This window comes from Leucoraja erinacea, chromosome 3 (assembly GCF_028641065.1).
Source record: "Leucoraja erinacea ecotype New England chromosome 3, Leri_hhj_1, whole genome shotgun sequence".
NCBI lineage: Eukaryota > Metazoa > Chordata > Chondrichthyes > Rajiformes > Rajidae > Leucoraja > Leucoraja erinaceus.
Genome location: NC_073379.1, coordinates 38,360,788 through 38,386,200, shown reverse-complemented (window position 1 = coordinate 38,386,200; position 25,413 = coordinate 38,360,788). Strand labels below are relative to the sequence as shown.

Sequence of the window (25,413 nt, the reverse complement as noted above, 5' to 3'; positions counted from 1 at the left end):
GAAAAAAATCGCCAAGTGGGACAGGCCCTTAACACTACTCTACTTCCTGCTGCTTAGCCAATCCTCTATGGAAACTATTATTACTGAGGGTTATTTTGTGTGGCAACTTGTTGAATACCTTTTGAAACCCCAAACAGTAATTCCCCTCCATTTACTCCGGCTACTACTTAGAGTCACAGAGTCTTACAGTGTGGAAACAGGTCCTTCGGCCCAACCTGCCCACACGAGCCAACATATCCATCTAAATCTGTCCTATTCATGTATCTGTCTAAATGTTTCTTAAAGGTTGCGACAGTCCCTGCCTCCACTATCTCACCCAGCAGCTCATTCCATGCACCTACCACCCTTTGAATGGAAACGTTAGCCCTCAGGTTTCTATTAAATCTTTCATCTCGCACCGTAAACCTATGTCCTCTGGTTCTCGATTGCCTTACTCTGGGCAAATGACTCTGTGCATCTGCCCGATCTATTCCACGTATGATTTTGTGCACCTCTATAAGTTCACCCCTCATCCTCCTGCGCCCCAAGGAATAGAGCCCTAGCTTGCTCAACCTCTCCCTATAGCTCAGGCCCTCGAGTCCCGGCAACATTCAGAAATCTTCTCTGCACCCTTTCCAGCTTGACAACATCTTTCCTATAACATGATGCCCAAAGCTGAACACAATACTCTAAATGCGGCCTCACTAACGTCCTATAAGACTACAACATGACCTCCCAACTTCTATACTCAGTACTCAGACTGATGAAGGCCAATGTGCCGAAAGCCTTTTGGCCATTACCTGTGATGCCACTTTTAATTAACTATGTACCTGTACTCCTAGATCCCTCGGCTCTAGAACATTCCCCTACTGTTCACAGTGCAGGTTCTGCCCATGTTAGTACTCCCAAAATGCAACACCTCACATCTCTCTATATTAAATTTCATTAACCATTGCTCAGCCCACCTACCCAGAAGATCAAGATCCTAGTGCAATTTTTGACAATGACCTTCACTATCTACAACACCACACACTTTTGTGTCATTTGCCAACTTGCTAACCACTATCCAAATCATTGATAGAGATGACAAACAGCAATGGGATGAGCAACGAACCCTGAGCCACATCACATCACAGGCCTCCAGTCTGAAAAACAACCTTCCACCATCACTCTGCTTCCTTCCATGAAGATAATTTTCTATCCATTCAGCTATGTCTCCTTGAATCCCATGGGATCTAACCTTCCAGAACAATCTACCATGCGGAACCTTGACAAATGCATTACTAAAACTCATGTACACAACATTTACAGCTCTGCATTCATGGACCTTTTTGGACACATCTTCAAAAAACTCTGATTCTTGAGACACGACCTCCCATGTACAAAACCATGCTGACTATCCCTTATCAGCCCTTGTCCATCTAAGTGAATGTATATCCTATCCCTCAGAATACTCTCTAGTAACTTTCCGACCACAGATGGTAAGTTCACTGGCCTGCAGTTCCCAGCCTTTTCCTTGCAGCCCGTCTTGAATAGAGGCACATGTGCCTTCCCCCAGTCTTCCGGCACCTCGTCTGTATTTAACGATGACTCAGCGAGGGCTCCTGCAATTTCCTCTCTAGCTTACCACAGTGTCCACACAGTACTTCCTCAATAACTAAGAAATTTGTCAATCATTTCTCCTTCATGACTATCAGATTATGACTTCCAAACTGTTGTGTTTTATTGAGTCTAGTTTACAGGTACAGCATGGAAGGCCCTTCGGTCCACCAAGTCCATGATGACTGATGATCACCTGCGCACATTAGTTCTGTTATCCCACGTTCTCATCCACTCCCGACACATTAATGACATTTTTAAAGAAGCCAATTAACCCACAAACACTCACACCTTTAGGATGTGGGAGGAAACCCATGCAGGGCTACAGGGATAACATGCAAACCCTACACAGGATTTGAGGTCAGGATCGAACCTGGGTTTCTGGCGCTGTGAGCTAGCGGCTCTACCAGCTGTGCCACCGTGCCATTATAACTTAATAATAAACAAATAACAAACACTATTTGTCGAAGTTACTTAAAATGAGAGACTTCAACGTTTATACCGTTGGGTTGTAAGCGAAATATGAGCTGTTCTTCCAATTTGTGTGTTGCCTCACTCGAGCAAAGGAGGAAGCTCAGAACTAAAAGGTCAATAAGGGAATGGGAAGGGGAGGTAAAATGGTTATTAAACCAGAGATCCAGTGGACCTTGGTGGATCTAATGTAACTGTTCAGCGAAACGGCACCAAGTTTATGTTTTGTCGCGCCAATGTACAGGAGCCCATATCAGGAACACCAAATGCAGCAGATGAGTTCGAGGAGATGCATGTGAACCTCCATCTCATCTGGAAGGCCTGTTGGTTTCCCTGGATAAAGTCAAGGGAGGAGGTATGGGGACAGGTGTTGCATCTCCTGCAGTTGCAGGGGAAAGACCTGAGGAGGGGGTGGTTTGGGTGTGAAGGAATGAATGAACCAAGGAGTTGCGGAGGGAGCGGTCTCTGATGAAAGGGGTGGAGGTGGAAGTGACTTTGCAGGTGATGAAAATGTCGGAGGATGATGCATTGGATACGGAGGCAGGTGAGTTGAAAGGCGAGGACCGGGGAACTCTGACCTTGTTGTGTCCGGGGGGAAGGCGGAGCAAGAGCAAAACTATGGGACACAGAGGAGACACATGTGAGGGACCCATCTATGATAGAAGAGGGGAAACCCCATTCACTAAAGAATGAGGATGGATGTCCTTGTATGCAGCATCTCATCTTGGGAGCAGAAACGGTGCAGACAGAGGAATTGAGAGTAGGGGATAGCATCTTTGTTAGAGGCAGGGTGGGAAGAAGTGTAGTCCAGATTCCCGTGGGAGTCTGTAGGTTTGTAGTAGATTTCGGTCAATAATCTGTCTCCTGTGATGGAGATCGTGACCACAAAAGGGAAGAGAGGTGTCAGAGATAGTGCAGGTGAATTTGAGGGTAGGGTGAAGTTTATAATGTCCATTAGTTCTGCGCAAGTGCAAGAAGTAGCCCCGATACAGTTGTCGATGTAGTAGAGAAAAGGTTGGGGGCTAGGGCCAGTGTACACCTGGAACAAAGACTGTTTAATGTAACCAACAAAATGGCAGGCATAACTGGGGCCTATGCAAGTGCCAATGGCTACACCTTTAACTTGGAGAAATTGTGAGTCACAAAATAAGTTGTTGAGGGTGAGAACAAGTTCCGCTAGGCAGAGGAGAGTGTTATCAGAGAGAAATTGGTTGGGTCTTTGTTCAAGGAAGATACAGAGAGCCTTGAGACCATCCTGGTGTGTTTTGCTTGCTTGCCTTCATGGGCTGAGACACCAACTATAAGATATGGAACATTGTGATGCAGCTGTACAAACTCCACACAGACAGTGCTGGAGATCTCTTGAACAGCAGTAAAAAATGCTGGATACAGTCGAGCAGCTTTTGATGAGATGGCAAACATTCTGGTCAATCATCTCTGATAATTTCTGACGAACACCCAATTCTTTATGAAGCCGTAACTCAGACAAACCAGTGGCCTGAAGCAGAATCACAACCATCACTTGAACAAAGTGTTGAGCCCTGCTGCCATCACTTCAAAACTGGGAATAACTAAACCCTGTTGACTTGTCCTTTAGGCATGAATTCCAGCTTTATTGTTCACTGCAGCTGACAAAATATCTCCAAATTGAGAAAGATTACTTGGTGAAGTAATCAACCTTTCTCTGTTCACGGGGTAGTAGTGAAAGGGTGAAGGGGACATGGACAAGCCCAGGGAGGTTGGAGGAATAGCAGGAGGGTGGTGGTAGGATCACAGAGGGCCTAATGGATTTCATGTCAGGACTTCATATGGACTTCTTTTTTCTGTTTCCCAACCATTTAGTTGCGAGAAGTCAAAGACTTCCACGTGGGTAACTGTCAGGAACAGTTGCTTCTCAAAGCTTGCAGTGGTTGTGTAGAAGGTACAGGTCTCTCTAAGATAAACACAAAAGGCTGGAGTAGCTCAGCTGGACAGGCAGTATCTCTGGAGAGAAAGAATGGGTGTTGACGTGGAAAGTTAACGTGGAAAAACTTTTCCCACTGAGAGTAGGGAAGATTCAAACAAGGGGACATGACTTGAGAATTAAGGGACTGAAGTTTAGGGGTAACATGAGGGGGAACTTCTTTACTCAGAGAGTGGTAGCTTGTGTGGAATGAGCTTCCAGTGAAGGTGGTGGAGGCAGGTTCGTTTTTATCATTTAAAAATAAATTGGATAGTTATATGGATGGGAAGGGAATGGAGGGTTATGGTCTGAGTGCAGGTATATGGGACTAGGGGAGATTATGTGTTCGGCACGGACTAGAAGGGTCGAGATGGCCTGTTTCCGTGCTGTAATTGTTATATGGTTATATGGTTATATGGGTGACGTTTTGGGTCGAGACCCTTCTTCAGGCTAGTCAGGGAAAAGGAAAACACGACATATAGACGATGATTTAGAGAGATAAAGAACAATGAATGAAAGATATGCAAGAATGTAATGATGATAAAGGAAACAGGCCATTGTTAGCTGTTCGTTGAAAAGGATGAAAACGAGAAGCTGGTACGACTTGGGTGGGGGAGGGATAGAGAGAGAGAGAATGCCGGGGTTACTTGAAGTTAGAGAAATCAATATTCATACCACAGGTTACACAAAAAAAAGCTGGAGAAACTCAGCGGGTGCAGCAGCATCTATGGAGCGAAGGAAATAGGCAACGTTTCGGGCCGAAACATTGCCTATTTCCTTCGCTCCATAGATGCTGCTGCACCCGCTGAGTTTCTCCAGCTTTTTTTTGTGTAACCTTCGATTCTCCAGCATCTGCAGTTCCCTCTTAAACACTTCATACCACAGGTACCTGAGGTTAGTGAAATCAAAGTTGGGTCGGTACTGCAGCCTGTTTACTAAACAGTCAAGCAGTTTTGATGATCAGACAAACATTCTGATCTCTTGTCAATGCTGATGAACACACAGATTTATCTGGGTTATGCACCCATAGCTTAGATCAACTTATAGCCTGAAGCAAAATCACTCACTTCTGAAAACTGGGTGCTTTTGAATTTCAGTGTTGCTCCCAAATGCATGGTAGGCATGACTACTCCCTTGGTTAATGAAGAATGCCGCCTCGTTAAGAAAGGCTAAGTCTTGTCCATCAGGAAAACAAAAATGGGTGCATTTGCTTTCTGCTTTAAAAAATATATATTTAACCTCCCTTTTCAGTTGGAAGACATAGAACATAGAACAGTACAACTTAGGAATGGGCTCTTCATCCGACAATTTTTGTGCCAAACATGATGCAAGTTAAACTAATTTCATCTACCTGTACATGATCCATAACCTTCCATTCCTTGCACTTACATCTAAAAGCATCTTAAAACATCAAATCTGCCTCTATCACCACCCCTGGCAATGTGTTTCAGGCCGCACCACTCTGAGTAAAAAAACATCTCCATTAAACTTTCCATTTCTCATGTTATAACTATGTTTGACACATTTTCACCCTGAGAAAAAGGTTCTGTGTCTACCCTTTCTATGCCTTTCTTAATGTTATATACTTCTATCAAGTCTGCCCTCAATCTCTGACGTTGCAGATAAAGCAATCCAACTCTATCCAGCATCTCCTTGCAGTTGAAATCTCAAATCCAGGCAGCATTCTGGTAAAGCATTTAGCACTCAGCATTATTGCTTTGGTTCATCATGAGTTGGGGAAATAGTCATTGAATCATACAGCATGAAAACAGGCCCTTCTCCCCAATTTGCCTCAACTATACTCGTCCCACCCACCTGCGCTTGGCCCACATGTTTATAAACCTAATCTATCCATGTACCTGTCTAAATGTCTTTTAAATGTTGTGATTATACCTGCTTCAACTACCTCCTCTGGCAGTTTTTCCATATACCACCACCCTTTGTGTGCAAAAAGTTGCCCCTCAAGGTCTAATTAAATCTTCCCGCCCTCCCCCCCCAATCTATCTATCCCTCTCATGATCTTATATACCTCCATAAGATCATCCTTCATCCTCTAATGGAGAACCAATAGCCGCCATTAACACTTGGCTACTAATATCTGTTTTGTGAAAATACTCGAGTAATTTCCTTGCATGGCAATGAGCTTGCTTGCTCTCCAACTCTAACACTGACTGCTCGACCCATGTTGACAGGACATTACTTCACCATCAATATCACCTCAAGTCTCCACAGAACACTGAACAGTCTCCATTATAGACCATACACTGAAATTCATCTTTGGCTCCATTCCTTCCTGAAGATTATACGAACACCTCTAATATCTGATTCCCAAGAGTCTTACTAACTCTCCAACCTCCAATCATCACAAACCCTTATCATGTGCTTCACCTACACTCTACACCAATCCCGAATCATTCATGAGCAATGAACACCTTCAGATATAAGCAAACCACTGCTAAGTCTTATGATCTCAGGATACACTGTTGACTTATGCCCCTGTCCCACTTAGGAAACCTGAACGGAAACCTCTGGAGACTTTGCGCCCCACCCAAGGTTTCCGTGCGGTTCCCGGAGGTTTTTGTCAGTCTCCCTATCTGCTTCCACTACCTGCAACCTCCAGCAACCACCTGGAACCTCCGGGAACCGCACGGAGACCTTGGGTGGGGCGCAAAGTCTCCAGAGGTTTCCGTTCAGGTTTCACAAGTGTGACGGGGGCATAAAGGATAAATAATCAGTACAATGGTGATTAAGTGTGTCTAAACTAATGTTAGATTTATGTTGTTACTCCTGTGGTTTGATTAACAGCAGTGGTTCTGGTGCTCGCTAATAACTTATTTCTTCTGTTGTACTGTAAGGTTTCCTCATTGTAACATGCTTCTTGTTTCTTTACGGTGATAGAAGGAAATGAAACTCTGCAGGACCTCAAAGGTATCCTCAACTGATCCATGTCAACATGTCACGTGGAATGATATTGTCATGATTTGTGCGTTGCTTTGAAGAACTAGAACATTAGAGGTGGTCATTCACTGGAAATTGTAATTCTAAAATCAGAAATTCCAAATGCAAAATAGTAGATCCAAATTAATAATATTAATATATATTAGGCTGAAACATAGAAATAGAAAATAGGTGCAGGAGTAGGCCATTCGGCCCTTCGAGCCTGCACCGCCATTCAATATGATCATGGCTGATCATATTGAATAGAATCTCCTCATTGAACTGAGAGAATATAAATATGTGCCTCCCTGGCATCACTATATTAAATATTTGCCCACATCGCACACTTGCTTGAAACATAAGCAGAAAGAAGCCATTCTGCCCCTCAAACCTGTTCTACCATTCAGTTAGGTCGTGGCTAAATTGAATCTCAGCCACATTGATTCAATTTCCTCTAAAGGTATCTATACAACAAGAATCCATCTGTCTCCATCTTGAAATTCACAGTTAACTCATATTTTATTGAAGGAGAAAGATTCCAGGTTTCCACTCTATTTCTGTGAAGAAGTGCTTTCTCTCCTTGAGCCTGGCTTTGGTGTTAAATTTATTCTCCATTGTTTTGTGATTACACACTTTCTGTTTTGTCACATCCTGAAGTCCTCGATCAGACTATCTGCATTGACAGGAATGCATATTGGGCCATTGTGGGTGTCAGAGTGGTGCAGCAGGTAGAACTGCTACCTCACAGTATTAGAGATCCTTGCCTTGAGTACTGTCTGGTTGTAGTTTGCATATTCTCCCTGTGACCGTGTGGATTTCCTCTGGGTGTTCTGGTTACCTCCCACATCGCAAAGGCATGTGGGTGTGTAGGTTAATTGGCCTCTGCAAAAAAATGACCCATGATGTGCGGGGAGTAGAGGAGAATCTGGGATAACATTGGACGAGTGTGAACAGGTGATTGATAGTCGGTGCGGACTTGACGGGCTGAAGGGGCCTCTTTCCACGCAGTATCTCTAAACTAAACTAAACTAAACTAAACTTGTCTATGTAACCAGGTTATGTAATCTAATTCCTATAGTTTCAGCATCATTAAGATGAAGCTACATCTCTTTCATGGCCTTGTTATGATGGTTTACCTCGAGATGAATGTTCTCTGGGGAAGCACAGTGGTGAAGCTAGTGGACCTGCTCGCTCACAGTTCCAGAGAACCCAATCAAATCTGAAAATGTCAGCAAAACAAATTACACAAGCCTTATAAAATATTGTGGCCAATCATGGATGCATGTGCACTGTTCTGTCAGCAGCCTTGAATCAGAATCAGAAAAGCTTTTAGCAGAGCGATGGATAAACATTTAAAAATAAAATTTAAATGAATTTGATTGTAAAATTTACTTCTAAACAGTTTAAGTCTGGATGAGACATGAGTGAGCACTGTGATTCTGTGATCATACAGTGAGTCCATCCAGACTATTGACCTACAGTATACCCGCTCTATGAAATAACTGTTTAACTAACTCAAGAAGCTTCCCTCAAGCATTTCTCCTTTATCAAAGTATTGTCTCAATATTCTCCCATCTGTACATTTTACCCTGTGAATTGCTTAAACTGTGCAAGGGTGGCACAATGGCACAGCGGTAGAGTTGCTGCCTTGCAGCGCCAGAGACCCAGGTTCGATTCTGATTATGGGTGCCATCAGTAAAGGAGTTTAGGACGTCTCCTGCATGGGTTTTCTACAGGAGCTCTAGTTTCCTCTCACACTCCAGACGTACAGGTTTGTAGGCTAATTGATGATAAAATTGTAAAAAATTGTCCCTACTGTGTGTAGGATAGTGTTAGTGTGCGGGGATCATTGGTCAGCACAAACTCGGTGGGGAGAAGGGCCTCTTTCTCTTTAAAAAAAACACTTAATGTGCTGAAAATAAATTATCCTCATCTTCTTGAGCTGAAACATTGTATGGCCATTCCCTCCTGGCTTGTTGATTTCCTCCAGCACTTTGTGTTTTCATCATCTTTCTCATACATTTATAAGACGAAGGAGCAGAATCAAGCCATTTGGCCCATCAAATCTCCTGGTTCTTTTGTCAGTCAGCCTTAATCCTTGAGCTCTTCCAGCCTTTGCAGAGTTTTTTTCTCTCTCTCTCAAAATGCAATTAATATTAATAAATGCCATTAAATCCCTTCTTGAAACTCTCCCGTAATGTTTCTGCTCTGAAGAGTTCGAGACAAATTTCCTCAATCTTCATGGAACTGAGGTCTCTTGTCCATTCTTCCCAAAGTGCAGTATGGGCCAGATAAACTAAATGGTCTCTTTCTGATTTGTTATAAGTTTAAATAAGAAAATTGTTTGCAAGTTTAATTGTCTTTCATTTCCAAGCCCTCGCGAAATTGGTAGAGTAATGTTTTATCAGTATTAAAAGATGGGGTTTGCATTTTTTACGTATTAGGAATTAGTTTAACAGAACTGATTCTCAGCAGGAATGTTCCCAGCTTTTATATTGGGTATCTGATAGGACGTATACACAGATTTAGGAAGACAAGATAAAATTCTGCACCTTGGAGCTTCAGATAATGGAGGATTAACATTATCAGTTTGCCCCTGACCCACAGACACAAAGTGCAATTTTTATTTGGTTTTGTTGATCATAAAGCACAAGCGTAGGTGATTTGGTTCATCTTGGTTTAGCTGGCTCTCTTAAGGGCTCTCCACTTTTTGTCAGTTTTTTGTCCTTCTAATTCTCCTTCCTTCCTTCCTTCCAGAGTGTGGGGGGTGGGGAGAGAATGAGAGAGATAGAATGTGGAAAACTAGCCATTTACACAAACCTACATAAATCAAATTTTATTCTCCACTCCTTCTCATGAACTCCTTCCAGATTCCTACACTCACCTACACTATAGGAGCAATTTACAATGGCCAGTCAACGTACCAAACTGCATGCCGTTGGGCTGCGGGGGGAATCCGTAGCACTCGGAAGAAAGTCAAATGGGCGTAAGGAGAACATGCAAACTCTTCGCAGACAACACCTGCGGTCTGGATTGAACAGTTGCCTCTGGAGCCGTGGGGCATTGGCTCCACCAGCAATGCCACTATGCTGCCCCCCCCCCCCACCCCCTTAACAACACACCAGTTATTTTCCCCATTTCCAGATATTCACAAGATGTTTCCAGCTCACTTCCTCATGAGTGTCTGCTGTTTCTCTGTATTTAACCCCGTTGCCCCGGAAACAGAAAGCTGTGGCGTTAAACCAACTCCCAAACAAAATACAAATATCTGGGCTGCACAGTACTTAGGGGCTTCTGCAGCACCAGAGGGAACATCCTCTCCAGAGGGTGAAGGGGTGCAGCTGTTTTACAGTGACCTGGAGCCCATCTTGATCTCGGCTACAATTTGCAGGTTCTCCCGTTCACCATGTGAGTTTCCTCCAAGTGGTTTCCTTCTTCCCACATCCCAGAGATGAACAGGTTGCTAGACTAATCACCCAATTATAAGTTGCCCCCAGCGTGCAGACATGGAAGAATCTGTGTTGAGCTGTTGGGAATGGGATCAGTGTAAGATTGGGGTAAATCAGTGCTTGCTGCACTCATTGGTCTGCTGAGCCTGTTTCCATGCTGTGTGGGCCCACGACTCACTTTGGATGCAACGTTGTACAGAGATCCCTTCTGCCATCTCGGGAGATGGGAAAGAGCCCAAGGCACCATTTCAGCGAGGAGCTGCGGGCTTCTCTCTGGTCTCCCGGTCAATCTTTATAACATCATCATAAAAGATCACCTCATCATTGTCACATTATTGTTAGTGGCAGCGTGTTCTGCACAGTTTGGCTGTCTCATTTCCTACAAGCAAAAGCATTTTATAGGACTTTAGCGAGTACTCAGGCTATGAGTTATGCTTGAGAAATGCTTCTTTCTTTTAAAGATGAGTCAACTATAAAAAATCCAAATAATCGTTCCAAATGAACAACATTCAACAACATGAACAAGATACATAAGGCAGGCCGTGACTTCTGAGGACCACTCTTGTGTGCTTGGTCAGGAAACCCCAGGGTCGGAGCTGCACACGATGTGCGGTTTCCTGAAGTTGGGCTCTCTCTATACTATAAAAATAGATCCCATGGTTAATCTGGAGTCCTGTGGGTTTAGCAAGCTACTCCAAATTGTAGTTTACTTTGACTTAATGACAGGGTGAGAACATAAGACAGTAAAAAGGAAGGATGTTAATTTCATCCTCTCAAGGAATAAAGCATGTTGATCAGTTGAACAGTTCCCATCTTGGGTAAGTTTGGATTCCTTGGAATTTAAAAAGTTAAGGGGGAGGGGGCCTTTGATTGAAGTTGGCCAGATATTAATTGGGAAGCATTCAGTGAATGGGAGGTAACAATATCTGTTGATTGAGTAAGTCTAGGGCTGGAGGCATAGACCAAAGATTTAGAACAAAATCTGTCTCCCAAGCATAAAAAAAACAGATTGTTGGGGGATGTCAGAAGGTCAGGCAGTAAATGGGCAGATAATGTTTCAAGTCTGGTCCCTTGCAAAGCACAAATTAAGGTCAAGGGAACGGAAGGCGTGGGTGAGAGGTGAAGAAGCACAAGCAAGTTAATGCCAGTATTGATTATGGACCCATTATGTTGTAAGATGAAGTGAGGAAGAGAAACATTTTGTTAGAGATTCAGGGAAGCTTGGGTTGCTTTAAGTCATGGAAGTGGCGTGGGCCTGAGTTCCCTGTTCCCAGAATTTCAGCAGCAGTGAACACTTTTTCAATCAAGTTTTTAAAAATATTCGCTCGGTGAGAAGTCAGAAACTAGAAGTCTGAAATTTAATTTTATTGACAATATAGCTGGGAGGAGATGAAGAGGCTTTGTTCCATTCATGGATTTGCCAAGTTCAGGAGGGCTCCACCTGAAAGACTGAAACCATCTCATTTGAAAAATGAATTAGAAAGGGAATTTGGAATAGGGACCGGAGAATGAGGGCCACAGATAATGGGAGCAAAACTGTTCATTCAACGAGCTAGCAAAATGAACTACATCTGGCATTTCTCTACACTACAGATTTCTACATCCAAGCATGTAAAGGCATTGAGCAAAGCACCAATATGGGTATTCTACCTGGAAAAGGCACTAGATAAATGCTAGTGTTTACTATTGTGATTTCCACTGCCTTAACTGGCTTGTGGAGAGCATAGATTTGGGGGGGGGGTGGGGGGGGGGGGGGGGGGGGGGGGACTCAATCAACAGAAATTCTCAAGTATTTCCATGCCCTTTATACAGTAAATTCTGTACTCTGGAGTCACAACATTAAGTCATAGTGTCATAAAACATGGGTAAAGGCCCTTCAGCCCATTTCACCCATGCCCACACGGTGTTTACCTCAGGTAGCCCCATGTGCCTGCATTTATAGACAATAGACAATAGACAATAGGTGCAGGAGTAGGCCATTCGGCCCTTTGAGCCAGCATCACCATTCAATGTGATCATGGCTGACCATCCCCAATCAGTACCCCGTTCCTGCCTTCTCCCCATATCTCCTGACTCCGCTATCTTTAAGAGCCCTATCCAGCTCTCTCTTGAAAGCATCCAGAGAACCTGCCTCCACCGCCCTCTGAAGCAGAGAATTCCACAGACTCACAACTCTCTGTGAGAAAACGTGTTTCCTCATCTCCGTTCTAAATGGCTTACCCCTTATTCTTAAACTGTGGCCCCTGTTTCTGGACTCCCCCAACATCAGGTACATGTTTCCTGCCTCCATCGTGTCCAAACCCTTAACAATCTTATATGTTTCAATAAGATCCCTTCTCATCCTTCTAAACTCCAGAGTGTACAAGCCCAGCTGCTTCATTCTCTCAGCATATGACAGTCTTGCCATCCCGGGAATTAACCTTGTAAACCTACGCTTTACTCTCTGAATAGCAAGAATGTCCTTCCTCAAATTAGGGGACCAAAACTGAACACGATACTCCAGGTGTGGTCTCGCTAGGGTTCTGTACAACTGCAGAAGGATCTCCTTGCTCCTAAACTCAACTCCTCTTGTTATAAAGGTCAACATGCCATTCGCTTTCTTCACTGCCTGCTGTATCTGCATGCTTACTTTCATAGACTGATGAACAAGGACCCCCCCAGATCCCGCTGTACTTCCCCTTTTCCCAGCTTGACGCCATTTAGATAGTAATCTGCATTCCTGTTTTTGCTACCAAAGTTGATAACCTCACATTTCTCCACATTAAACGTCATCTGTCATGCATCCACCCACTCCCCCAACCTGTCCAAGTCACCCTGCATTTGACGCATATCTCTCTAAATCTTTCCTATCCATGTACCTGTCCAAATGTCTTTTGATGCTGCAACTGTAGCCATTTCTAGCAATCCGTCTGGCACTGGAGGTTGTGTACAGTACTGATGGTGGGTGGGTGGCAATCAAGTGAGTTCTTCAGACATCATTTATTGGCCGAAGTGAGAAATGTTCTACTTTATTTTAACTACAGCCCCTCAGAAAGCCTTGGGTGTTCACTTGCATTTTACACTGCTGGCCAGGGATGAATTTGCATGCACATCCAAGAGTAGAAAGGCCTGTTTTCTAGCTAGTATTCAGTTGCTGCTGCCAAGTGTTAGCGCGTTGGAGAAGATTTCTTGCCAGCTGAAGCTGAAGAAAAATAACTTTGTTTGAAAATGTGGCTGTTCATCGATTGTCAATGGAGCCTGGTTTCTGTTTCAATGAGACTTTGAACTAAGACACTGACTACTTGGTCAGGTGAATATAAAAGACACATAGAGCTGGTCCAAAGAAGACCAAGAGAGTTATTTGAAACACTATTTGTCTCTTAACGACTTACTAAAACAGATTATATGATCATTATCAATTTATGCGAGCTTGCTTTACCTAAATTGGCTGCTTTATTTCCTATGTTACCACAATGCCTATAGTCTAAACGTGACACTTTTAGACTAACATAGGAAATAAAGCAGCCAATTTAAGTATAGCAAGCTCCCATAAATCCCTATAGTCGAAACATGCCACATTGTTGAGATGATGAAAGCTGCCATCTAAAAGCCGGGAAAAAGTGTAATGAAGCTAACCAGCCTCTAGAGCATTGTTTGAATTATAGATCTTTAATGTAAGTTATGTCTCTGTTGTTTTCCCGTAGTCCCCGCCAGAATTGTGAAGGCGCCCACATCACAAAATGTCAGCTTTGGTTCCGAAGTGACTCTGCAGTGCAAAGCCGCCGGGTTTCCGATTCCCACCATCAAGTGGCTGGAGAACGGGAGAGCAGTGAGTCTCTTTTGTGCATTTTCCGACCGTGTGATCGACAGCCATATGTGAATTGCACTAATCCTTTCATAAGGTCTGAATTAGTAGAATTAGGCCATTCGACCCATCAAGTCTACTCCGCCATTCAATCATGGCTGATATCTCTCTCCATCCTAACCCCATTTTCCTGCCTTCTCCCCATAACCTCTGACACCTTTTGGCAGAAGAGTACGAATTATGCTCTTGAAACTGTTGTTCCATCTCTGCAATTTAGTTTAGTTTAGAGATATTGCACGGAAACAGGCCCTTCAGCTCACCGAGTCCGCGCCAAACAGCGGCCCCACACACTAACGCTATCCCACACACACGAGGGTCAATTTTACATTTATAACAAGCCAATTAACCTACAAACCAGCACGTCTTTGGAATGTGGGAGTAAACCGAAGATCTCGGAGAAAAGCCACGCAGGTCACAGGGCGAACATACAAACTTCGTACAGAGAGCACCCGTAGTCACGATCGAACCCGGGTCTCTGGCACTGTAAGGCAGTAACTCTACCGCTGCGCCACTGTGCCGCCCCGTGCAGTGGTAAATTAAAGTAATACCATGCGGAAATCCTTGGGTGAAAGGTTTTACTTTACAATTTTAACATCAGGCATTGTGTTCACAATCTCCACAGAATAATGAAGACAAATTCAAGAGACTGTAGATGCTGGAATCATGCAGAGAACATAAAGTGCTGGAGTAACTCGGCAGGTCAGGCCACATCCCTGGAGAACATGGATAGGCAACTTCTGAAGAAGTGTCCCGACCCAAAACATCACCTATTTATATATCCTACATAGATGCTGTCTGACCAGCTGAGTTACTCCAGCACTATGTGTTTTATTCTGCAGAATAATTTTTGGTGCAGACACAATGATATATTTTAAAATGAAAATGGGGGAAAATGTGAAAGGGAATATTGGAAGCAGCCAGAGAGTGGGCCAAATGGCCTCCTCCTGCACTCTTTATTGTGATGAATATATACTCAGCCTTTAACATGTTGTTGGGGTTGATGCAGCCAGTAATTTCCCACAGGCAAGGGGACAAGCTCAGCTGCTAGCTTTTGGTTTCATGCCAAGGAAACTTGAGGTAATAATCTAAGGCCACGGTGATGGGTTCATTGGGTTGGGGGCTGGACATCTACTCCACAAACAAAGCCCATTGGCAGACTTGGGGAGAGTTTATCCTGCCTCTGACCACAGCGTTCACTCTCCTCCTTCTACAGTTGTGGACTTCAAAAACTCCAGCCCTTCCAACCATCTGTCCTTTAATCTCTGACATTGGCCTGATATCCCCACTCCTTCCTGACTGTTCACCCTGTTCCAGCTGGCTATCTGATTCCTGTGGGATCAGGGACTGGAGGCCAATGGTTGAAGCCTTCTGTTAGAATAACTGGATTATCTGCTCTCTCTCTCTCTCACTCCCTCAAGCATTCATTTGTGCACTTTCTCACTCTCTCTCTCATACTCTCAAACTTCCAAGTCCCTCTCTCTCCCTAGTTTATTTACCTTCACTTGTTCATGCTCTCACTCACACACTCTCACACTCAACTCGCGCTTTCCAATGCTCTTTCTCTTTCGCGCGCAAGAGAATTTGAGTTTATTGGAATTTGCACTTCACAAAACAATAGCTACTGCCAGTAGTTAGGGCTGTGTCATCTTCACACAGATACACGCACACATTTCAGGGAAATCCTCCTTTAATACCTGTCATGCAGATTGTAAAGTCTTCCACAGCCAGTTTCCAAATCTGAACAAGCGTGTGTGTTGTAACTCCACATTTTCCTTTGCCCCCTCTCCAGCTCCCCAAGGGGTCAATACAGAATCGAATCATGGGGGAGGTGATGGAGTCTCGGCTGCGTGTCTATGTTACCAGGCCTTCGTTGTTCACCTGCTTAACGAATAACAAACACAATGAAGGAAGTACCACAGCAAAGGCCACTGCCACACTGGATATCACAGGTCAGTCAAGAATACTAGATAGATAGATAGATAGATAGATAGATAGATAGATAGATAGATAGATAGATAGATAGATAGATAGATAGATAGATAGATAGATAGATAGATAGATAGATAGATAGATAGATAGATAGATAGATAGATAGATAGATAGATAGATAGATAGATAGATAGATAGATAGATAGATAGATAGATAGATAGATACTTTATTGTCACATGTACCGTAAAGGTACAGTGAAATTCTTTGTCTTCACATACACAGAACACAAAAGAGTCGCCACAAGGCGCAGACAAAGTAACCTTAAATATTGTTGGTCCCCTCTTCGTCTCCCCCACCCCCACGCCGAGCCCCCTTTGTTCTTCGCAACCTCGGCCCCCAGGGACTCCGACCTCAGGTTCCACGTCCCTCCTCGTTCTTGGTCTGTACATATGTCTTGTTTCTTTTATGAATTTGTTTGATGCCAAACACACAGAGAGCCAATGTACAGATGGATGTTCTAAGAAAGGAATCTCCCTTACTGTGAAGGAATGATTGGAATTAAAAGTTGCTTCCTCCGTCCACAGCAGGGATTAGATTAATGGAAAAAGAAAACCGCGTGAATAGGGTGGGTGGAGAGGGTCGGTACCCTCTGGCTGGAGAGTGGCAGGCACTGTGTGGGTAGGATGTCCAGAGGTTCATCGAGTGAAGAGAGTCGCATATAGGTGCAGAGTGCAGGGTGGCAGAAGTTGATTGAGTAGAGGGAGTGTCAGACATTGTCTGGGTGGAGGGTCTCAGACATAGTCTGAGGAGAAGGTGACAGACACTGCCTGGGTGGAGATGTCCAGACATTGGTTGAGTGGAGAATGCCAGATACTGGTGACTGGATGACCATGAACTCAGAGACACTGTTTATTGTCGTTGGCTTGTCATTCAGTGAATCTGTTTCCTCCATCTTTGCTTCGAACTCATTGGCTAGCATTGCAGTATCAATACTCCCTGTGGGCAATTAAAATCTCTTAATAATAACATGTGGGAGGCCAAACGGCATTGTTTATGTCCTTAGCTGTGAAGTCAGAAGAAACTAACAGCTGGTAAAGATCCCCACATAAATTTGCCTGGCCTTTTTCCATTGAGCTGGCAATTTCTTTAACTTACCTCATGTTTGGCCCTATTTCACGATAATCACCATTAGATCATCGGCCTTGCGCCAAGACAACGTTGGGATGATTATTTCAAGAGCAAAACTTGCACAGTAATAAAATCCTTACTTGGGACCAAGCCTGCAAATATATTCTGCCTCATCTGGAAAAAGAGGGAAAAGAAAGGACGTGCATTTCTATGGCACCTCACACATCTCTTTTGAAATCTTCCCAGCAATAAAGCACCGTCAAAGTGTCGTCGTACGTTTGAAGTAGGACCTGTGGGAGCCAAACTGTTCCTAGTAAATTGCCCACTTCCAGCATTGTCGCTGCTTCCGAGGGCAGTGCCGGCAGTGAGAGAGCTGGAGAACACTGGGAGCAGCCACTAAAGGTCATCACAGCATCCCGTATAGGGGCAAACGGGAGATGCGGACTCATCCAAGCACATCCAAACCAATAATCTGTCCTCCTGTAAAAGTGTTCCGTGTGAAGCCACGTGAACCTGAGCAACCTGCAGACCTGGGTGACAAGATCACAAATGACAAGATACGTGGTGATGATACCAGGACCATGACGGGGTCAATCAATAGGAAAGCCTGAACAGGCTGAGAAAGACACAAAGTGCTGGAGTAACTTAGTGGGTCAGACAGCATCCCTGGAGAACATGGATAGATGACATTTCAGGTCACGACCCTTCTTCAGACTGATTCTTCTTACTCTTGCCCCACTGAACTCATCATCATGTACCTTGATTTCATCCTAGTCCCCCTTGTCCACTCCCTTTCCACCTACATCCTATACCTCACATGCACTTCAACTCTTCGTTTTTAAGAAAGAACTGCAGATGCTGGAAATTCGAAGGTACACAAAAATGCTGGAGAAACTCAGCGGGTGCAGCAGCATCTATGGAGCGAAGGAAATAGGCAACGTTTCGGGTCGAAACGTTGCCTATTTCCTTCGCTCCATAGATGCTGCTGCACCCGCTGAGTTTCTCCAGCATTTTTGTGTACCTTCCACTTCAACTCTTCAATAGCTTTCCATTTCTAGGCCCCCATTGCCTTATCTTTACCAATGATGTCTAAATTCCCCTGCTTCTGAACAGGCTGGGGCTCTTCAGAGATGAAAGGGCTGCCACGTGACTTGCTCCTGTCCTTTAAAATTATACGTAAGATAGAAACTGAATTGATTCGCTTGTCCGCAGACTCTAATACTAGGGGTCAAAAACATAAGATAATATGTTAAATATTGTATGCACTGCCGAGCTTGCCAAGTCTTCAACAGTACTTGTTAAATCTGCGATCCAATCATTTACACAGACAAGGCCAATAGGAGCATGAATACATCACTACCCCCCACCACATGTCACACAGGATCCTGACATGGAGACGGATTATTGTTCCTTCATTGTCCCTGGATCTAACTCCTGGTGGTCTAACCCTGACTCAACAGTATAAGACACAAGAGATTGCAGATACTGGAGCAAAAACACATTCTGCTGGAGGAACGCAATGGGTCAGACAGCATCTCTGAAGGGAAATGGACAGATGACGTTTTTTGAGTCAAGACCCTTCTTGCAACACTCAGCGAGAGCCTGTACCACATGGAGAACAGTGGCTTGACAACCCAGCTCATCACCATCTTGCCAAGGGAAATCACTTATGGGCAATAAATGCAGCCCTTGTCTACATTGCAAGAATCTAAAGTATGTTTTTAAAAGAACGGAAGAAATTAATGTTTTTCTCTAAATAACGATTATGGATCTTAAAGGCTAGTGTTTCTTCCCATCCACATCAAACCTTAACAGATGGGCCTGAATCCAGCAACTGTAAATAAAAGCTCATATCATGGTTGTGCCTTTCAGCACTTCAGGATGTGTCAAACGGCTTCACAGCTAATGATGTCATTTTGGAAAGTAGTCACAACTGGAGCACAGAAAGGTCACAGTAGCTCCTTAGCCTTTAGTTCATAAGTTCATAAGCGTAGAATTAGACCATTCGGTCTATCAAGTCTACTACGCCATTTAATCGTGGCTGATCTACCTCTCCCTCCAAACCCTAACCTCCTGCCTTCTCCCCATATTCCCTAACACCTGTACTAATCAAGAATCTATCTATCTATGCCTTAAAAATGTCCATTGACGTGGCTTCCACAGCCTATGTGGAATGAATTGTGACCTTTGTGCAATCCAGGGGGTTTTCCGAGGCAAAATTGGAGTCACTTTAGATCAACCGTGCTGCAAAGTGGCTTATAGTTGAGATAATTTAGTCTTTTCAATTTAGAAATGCAGCTCGGATACAGGCCCTTCATCCCACTGAGTCCATGCTGATCAACAATCACCCTGTACACTACCATTTTCCTACTCATGAGGGATAATTTACAATTTTAATGAAGTCAATTAACCTACAAACATGTACGTGTTTGGAGTATGGGAGGAAACCAGAGCACCCGGAAAAAACCCGTGCAGGTCACGGGGAGAACATTCAAACTCTGTACAGACAGTACCCGTAGTCAGGATCAAACGCAGGTCTCAGGCAGCAACTCTACCACTGCGCCTCTGCGTCACCCTCAACAAATTGTTATGGGTGATGTTCAGCAATGAGCTCTTAGTTTAGTTTAGTTTAGAGATACAGCGTGCAAACAGGCCTTTCGACCCACCGAATCCACGCCGACCAACGATCTCCGCACACTAACACTATCCTAGGGACAATTTTACACTTATACCAAACCAATTAACCTACAAACCTATACATCTTTGGAGTGTGGGAGAAAACCAAAGATCTCGGACAAAACCCACGCAGGTCACGGGGAGAACATACAAACTCGTACAGACAGCACCTGTAGTCAAGATCAAGTCCGGGTCTCCGGTGCTGCAAGCGCTGTAAGGCAGCAACTCTACCGCTGCGCCATCGTGTCGCCATTCTCATTTACATAACAGGCTGGCATGCTTGAATGGAAGCCAGCCAGCCACCCCATTGCTTTAGAAAACAAGCAACATAGACCAGGCAGCATAAATCCAAATGAAAATGCTGGAACGTCTGGCATTCAGTTTGAGGAGCCACCTGACGCCAGTCAAAACGATAGCCATTTATTTTTCCTTTCACATGTGTTTGATCTCTGGTTCAGCCCCTCTAGCAGCTGAACTGGTAGTGGCCTCACTGCTAACACTTGTTGTAGAACGTATAGCTCAAACAGCTGTCAATAGCTGAGGTATCAAAGGACAGAGAACACAAGGTGATTTCTGCTTTAATTCATCAACTCTATTATGATCTCGTCATGACTTTGATATGGTCACCCTGAAGATTTTGCCTTATCAGCTAGCTGGTTCAGAATGCATTAGCAACTCAGAGTATTGCCTTAATTCTATTCTAAGTCATAACATGAGCATTATGCAGCCAAATAAGCCCTGGCACTCACATTTTATTGTTCAATTATTGTTCTTTGCCTTATTGTACACGGAAGCAGCCTATTTGATGCACTCTGCATTTTCTACGCTGCACAGTATTGTCCCACATATTCTTCTCACCCCAGCAATATACCAAATTCCCTCACATTTATCCAGTTTCCCTTTAAATAAAACTCTTCTATCTTGTGGGAGCCATTTCCACATTCTCATCACAATCTGAGGGTGAAGGGTGAAGGAGGTTTGCCTGAGTTCCATGCCGTATATGTTAATGACCATTTTATAGGTAATACTCCTGAGTGCAGAAACATAAGTTCATAAGATGTTGGAGCAGTTGGCCATTCAGCCCTTCGAGTCATAACGTCAAAAGTGACCTTATCAGAATTAGGCCATTCGACCCAATAAGTCATAGGAACAGAATTAGGCCATTCAGCCCAACATGTCTCAGAATTAAAGGGGCTCGCTTTTAGAAAGGAGGTGAGGAGGAACTTCTTTAGTCAGAGGATGGTTAATATGTGGAACTCATTGACACAGACAGCTGTGGAAGCCATCAGTGGATATTTTTAAGGCAGATAGAGACAAATTCTTGATTAGAATGGGTGTCAAGGGTTATGAGGAGAAAACAGAAAAATGGGATTAGGAGGCAGAGATCAGCCATGATTGAATGGCAGAGCAGACTCAATGGGACGAATGGTCTAATTCTACTCCTATAACTTGTGAACGAGAACTTGTGGAGTCTACTCTGCCATTCAATCAAGACTGATCTATCTTTCCCTCTCAACCCCATTCTCCTGCCTTCTCCCCTCAAAATGGCATCGCTGTTTCTGCCTCATCGAAATGCTTCATAACTTTAAAGACAACTGCTGACTCACCCTTCAACCTTCTCTTTCCCCTGATGACTTCTCATCTGTGAAATGTGTTTTGCTTGCCCTCATTGTTTGCAAGTCTTGCTCCACACAGCATTCTCGGTGCATCACAACAGATCGCTGAGCTCGGCCAAGCCTTCTGCGATGCTTTTGATTTAAGAGCAGAGTTCGATGGATAACAGCAAACTGTGCTGAATGTCACCACTTGATATCTTGTGATAGTTGGAGAAGAGCCAAAGGAATTAGTTAAAGCAGTAAGGGGTGGGTTGAGCGATTAAGAGATGTCATTGCCAAAGAAATTCTGGAACAAGGTAACATGTACATTGAAAGATTCATCATCAGTTCCAGGCACCGGCAAAATTAATATGCATGTGAACTCCTTGAAAATGTTTGTGCCCTTTCTGAAATCAACACTGAGAAAAGGTATCTCTCTTACTCTTGATACAGTGGCTATCCAGAGAAATAGAACGAACTATTGAAGAAGGTTCTTCAGTCCACTGTGCCTATGCTGCTCCTCTCAAGGAACTGCCAAATACTTAGACTTAGTATATGGAGACCTTCTCCAAATATTTTATCCTATTCCCTTTCTCAAGGTACCATTAAACCTGCGTCCACTACCATTTCAATCCCAATTGGATCAACTCACCAAGTGCAACAAAAATTACTTTTCCCATCGTCCTGGTCACCACACAGCCACCAAAACACTTATTGAAATGTAGTCATTGTATTGTGCACTTGCAGTAGCCAATTCATATATAACAAACTTCTGTAACAAAGCAAAGAGACTCTTTCCAGTTAATATGCTTTAGTGCTGTTGATTCAGGAATAAATAACATTTCAGGACACGGGGAAATTCCCTGAACCATTGAGGAACAAGAAATTATGCCTGTTGTAATGACCAATATTTATCTTCAATATTTCTCAGCTACCATCTCCCACACCCCTCACATGCACATCTTCCTCCCACTCCCCCGTCACCCAGTTCCTTTCCCGTCCTCTATCCACTCAGCTCTTCACTCCCCCATTTTCCTTTCCCCCTGCACCTCCCCTCCCCCTCCACCCCCTGTAACTTTCCACTTACTATCCCCACCCCTGGTTTTACATGTCACTCCTCCTTTTCCGTCCTTATCAGATTCCACCCCTTTGTATCCATTTCACCTCTCGATCTTATTACTCCCTACACCCATCTCCAATCACCCTTCCTCACCTGAATCACGGCAGTATTTGCCCCACCCCTTCATCTCACCTCTCTTTGCCCTCTACACTGCCCAAAGTGTTGCCTGTCCACAGATGCTGCCTGGTCTGTTGAGCTCCTCCAGCACTTGTTTTTTTTAAATCCTTTAATACGGTGGTTCTTAACCTGGGAGTCAGGACCCCCCATGGGGGTAATTTGGGGTTTTACCGGGGGACAAGAAGGGGTCATAAATAACATATCCATTTGTTGAGCACATTTTTAGGCACCTAACAATGGTACATACTATATACAGTAGTTTGTTCGCGTATGCGTGTACGTAGCACCAAAAAGGTTAAGAACCACTGCTTTAATACATGTTTTAACGCAGAAAATCTGGTTAGTTTCCTTTAACCTTCCTGTTGTAAGATCTATGTTGCAATTGATTTGTTAAATTTCAACAAGCACACAGCAATGTGGGGAGAAGATAAGGCCTTGCCTTAAACTATTTAATGGAATAGAATAACGTTGACGATTAGATTTGCCACTGTCTAGAAATCCCAGCTGGGCAGCAGATGCATGAAGTGGCCTTTGAATGCAGAGAGAGTTTAAAAGATGGAATCTTTTAACCAAAGCACAGTGCTGATTAAAGATCCGTTTTTTAAATCAGATCAGGATTTATTCTTTAAATCAAAACCTGGAGAACAGAACCTTTGTGGTTAACTGAACCAAAGTTGCTCTTTTGCAAGTTGCCATCTTCAACCGGGTTTCCGAGCATTCTCAGTGAGTGGGATCTTACTGCTGAGAGCGCAGCGTGTCAGAAATAAGCTGTGTGAAGAAATGTGAACGGGCTGTGTGAAGAAATGTTCATAAACCGGCAGCTGAACCAAATCCTCGCCTAGATTTTCAAAGAAAACTGAAGCCTAGTTCTTCAGAGAGTGAATCCTTAGTCAGTGTACGCCTTGCCTCCTGAAGTTATTGACCATTCAAACAAGAATCTAGTTTGCATTGGTAGAGCACGTTTCACAGCTGCAGGAAATGTTGAAGAGCTTTGCAATCATTGGAATAAATGTTTAAAGTGCAAGCGCTGCCAAATGTGGGACACAATGCCAATTTGTGCATAACAAGCTCCCATAAAGAGAAATGCAATTAGACTGTTTAATCTATTTAGATTATGTTTTTTCTGGGGTAAATGTTGCCCAGGATATATGAGATAATGTTCCTGCTATTTTGTGAAGTAACACAGAGGGTTTCACAGTCAAAAGGACATCCATTTAGTCACCTAAGCACAGTACAGCATTCCTTACTCAGATTTATCCACTCAAATCCTGGCTTGGGATTTGAACCAACAGACTTTTGGATGCACAGAATCTATTGCCCAGAGTAGGGGAATCGAGGACCAGAGGACATAGGTTCAAGGTGAAGGGGAAAAGATTTAATAGGAATATGAGAGGTAACTTTCTCACACAAAGGCTGGTGGGTTATATGGAACGAACTGCAGAGCCAGAGGAGGTAGTTGAGGCAGGGACTATCCCAACATTTAAGAAAGACAGGTACATGGATAGGACGTTTGGAGGGATATGGACCAAACGCAGGCAGGTGGGATGAGTGTAACTGGGACATGTTAGGCCGAAGGGCCTGTTTCCACACTGTATCACTCTATGACTCTATGACTATAGCTGATAAACAAGCTACCCACCAAACCGTGGCTGATTGGATTGGTATTCTTGTAATCCAGTGTCGAGGCCATGACTGAGAGTTGTGGTGATTGGAAATGGCACAGGGTTGGGAGCAGCAGAAAGTTGTTATGAAAAAGGGCATGCGGGAAGATACTGAACCTGCAAAAATTTAATTCAGAAAATCATTTAATGTATTTTTGTTAGATGTTTCTGAACCGTGGTCTGCTGTTAAATCGGCTTTTCCTCTGGACAAGTGTGAAGTGTTGTATTTTAGAAAGTCAAAAAGGAACATAGAACATAGCACAGGACAGCACAGGTGCAGGCCAACATGCCAAGATGAACTGATCTCATCTGCCTGTACATGATCTACTGTTTATCCTTATTCCCTGCACTTCCACGCGCTTATCTAAAAGCCTCTCAAATAACAGTATCATATCTGTCTTCACCACCACCCCTGACAGTGTGTTCCAGGCCACCACCGTACTCTGTGTAAAGAAAACGTGCCCCGAACATCTCCATTAAACTTTCCCCCTCTCATGCCTTTAAGTGGGCGTGACTTTGTATATAAACGTTTGGAAGATATGTGTAGGGAGGAACTGCAGATGCTGGTTTAAACCGAATATAGACACAAAAAGCTGGATTAACTCAGCAGGTCAGACAGCATCTCTGGAGAAAAGGAATAGGTGATCTTTCGGGCCAAGACAATTCTCCAGACAGATATGTTGGAACATGGAAGAGATGGTGCAGCTATATGAAACTTTATTTGGGCCCCACTTTGAGTATTGTATGCAGTCCTGGTCACCACACTTTAGGAAGGATGTGAAGGCATTGGAATGAATCCATTGGTAGAAGAGGATAACCAGAATGTTATCTGGATTGGAGTGTATTAGCTGTAAGGAGAGGATGGACAAACTAGAATTGTTTTCTCTGGAGCATCGCAGGCTGAGAGACGACCTGAGAGAAGTATATAAAATGATAACAGGTGAAGATAGGGAAGATAGTCAGAG

At 43.8% G+C, this 25,413-nt stretch overlaps 1 protein-coding gene across 1 annotated transcript in view; it reads left to right on the top strand.

Moving 5' to 3' along the window:
• The window catches only part of musk (muscle, skeletal, receptor tyrosine kinase), a 135,610-nt gene that overhangs the window by 28,407 nt on the left and 81,790 nt on the right, over window positions 1-25,413 (top strand). The window contains exons 6-7 of the mRNA XM_055632454.1: window positions 14,061-14,185; window positions 16,011-16,170. Of these exons, the coding sequence (XP_055488429.1) occupies window positions 14,061-14,185; window positions 16,011-16,170 (285 nt within the window). The remainder of the gene's footprint in view (window positions 1-14,060; window positions 14,186-16,010; window positions 16,171-25,413) is intronic.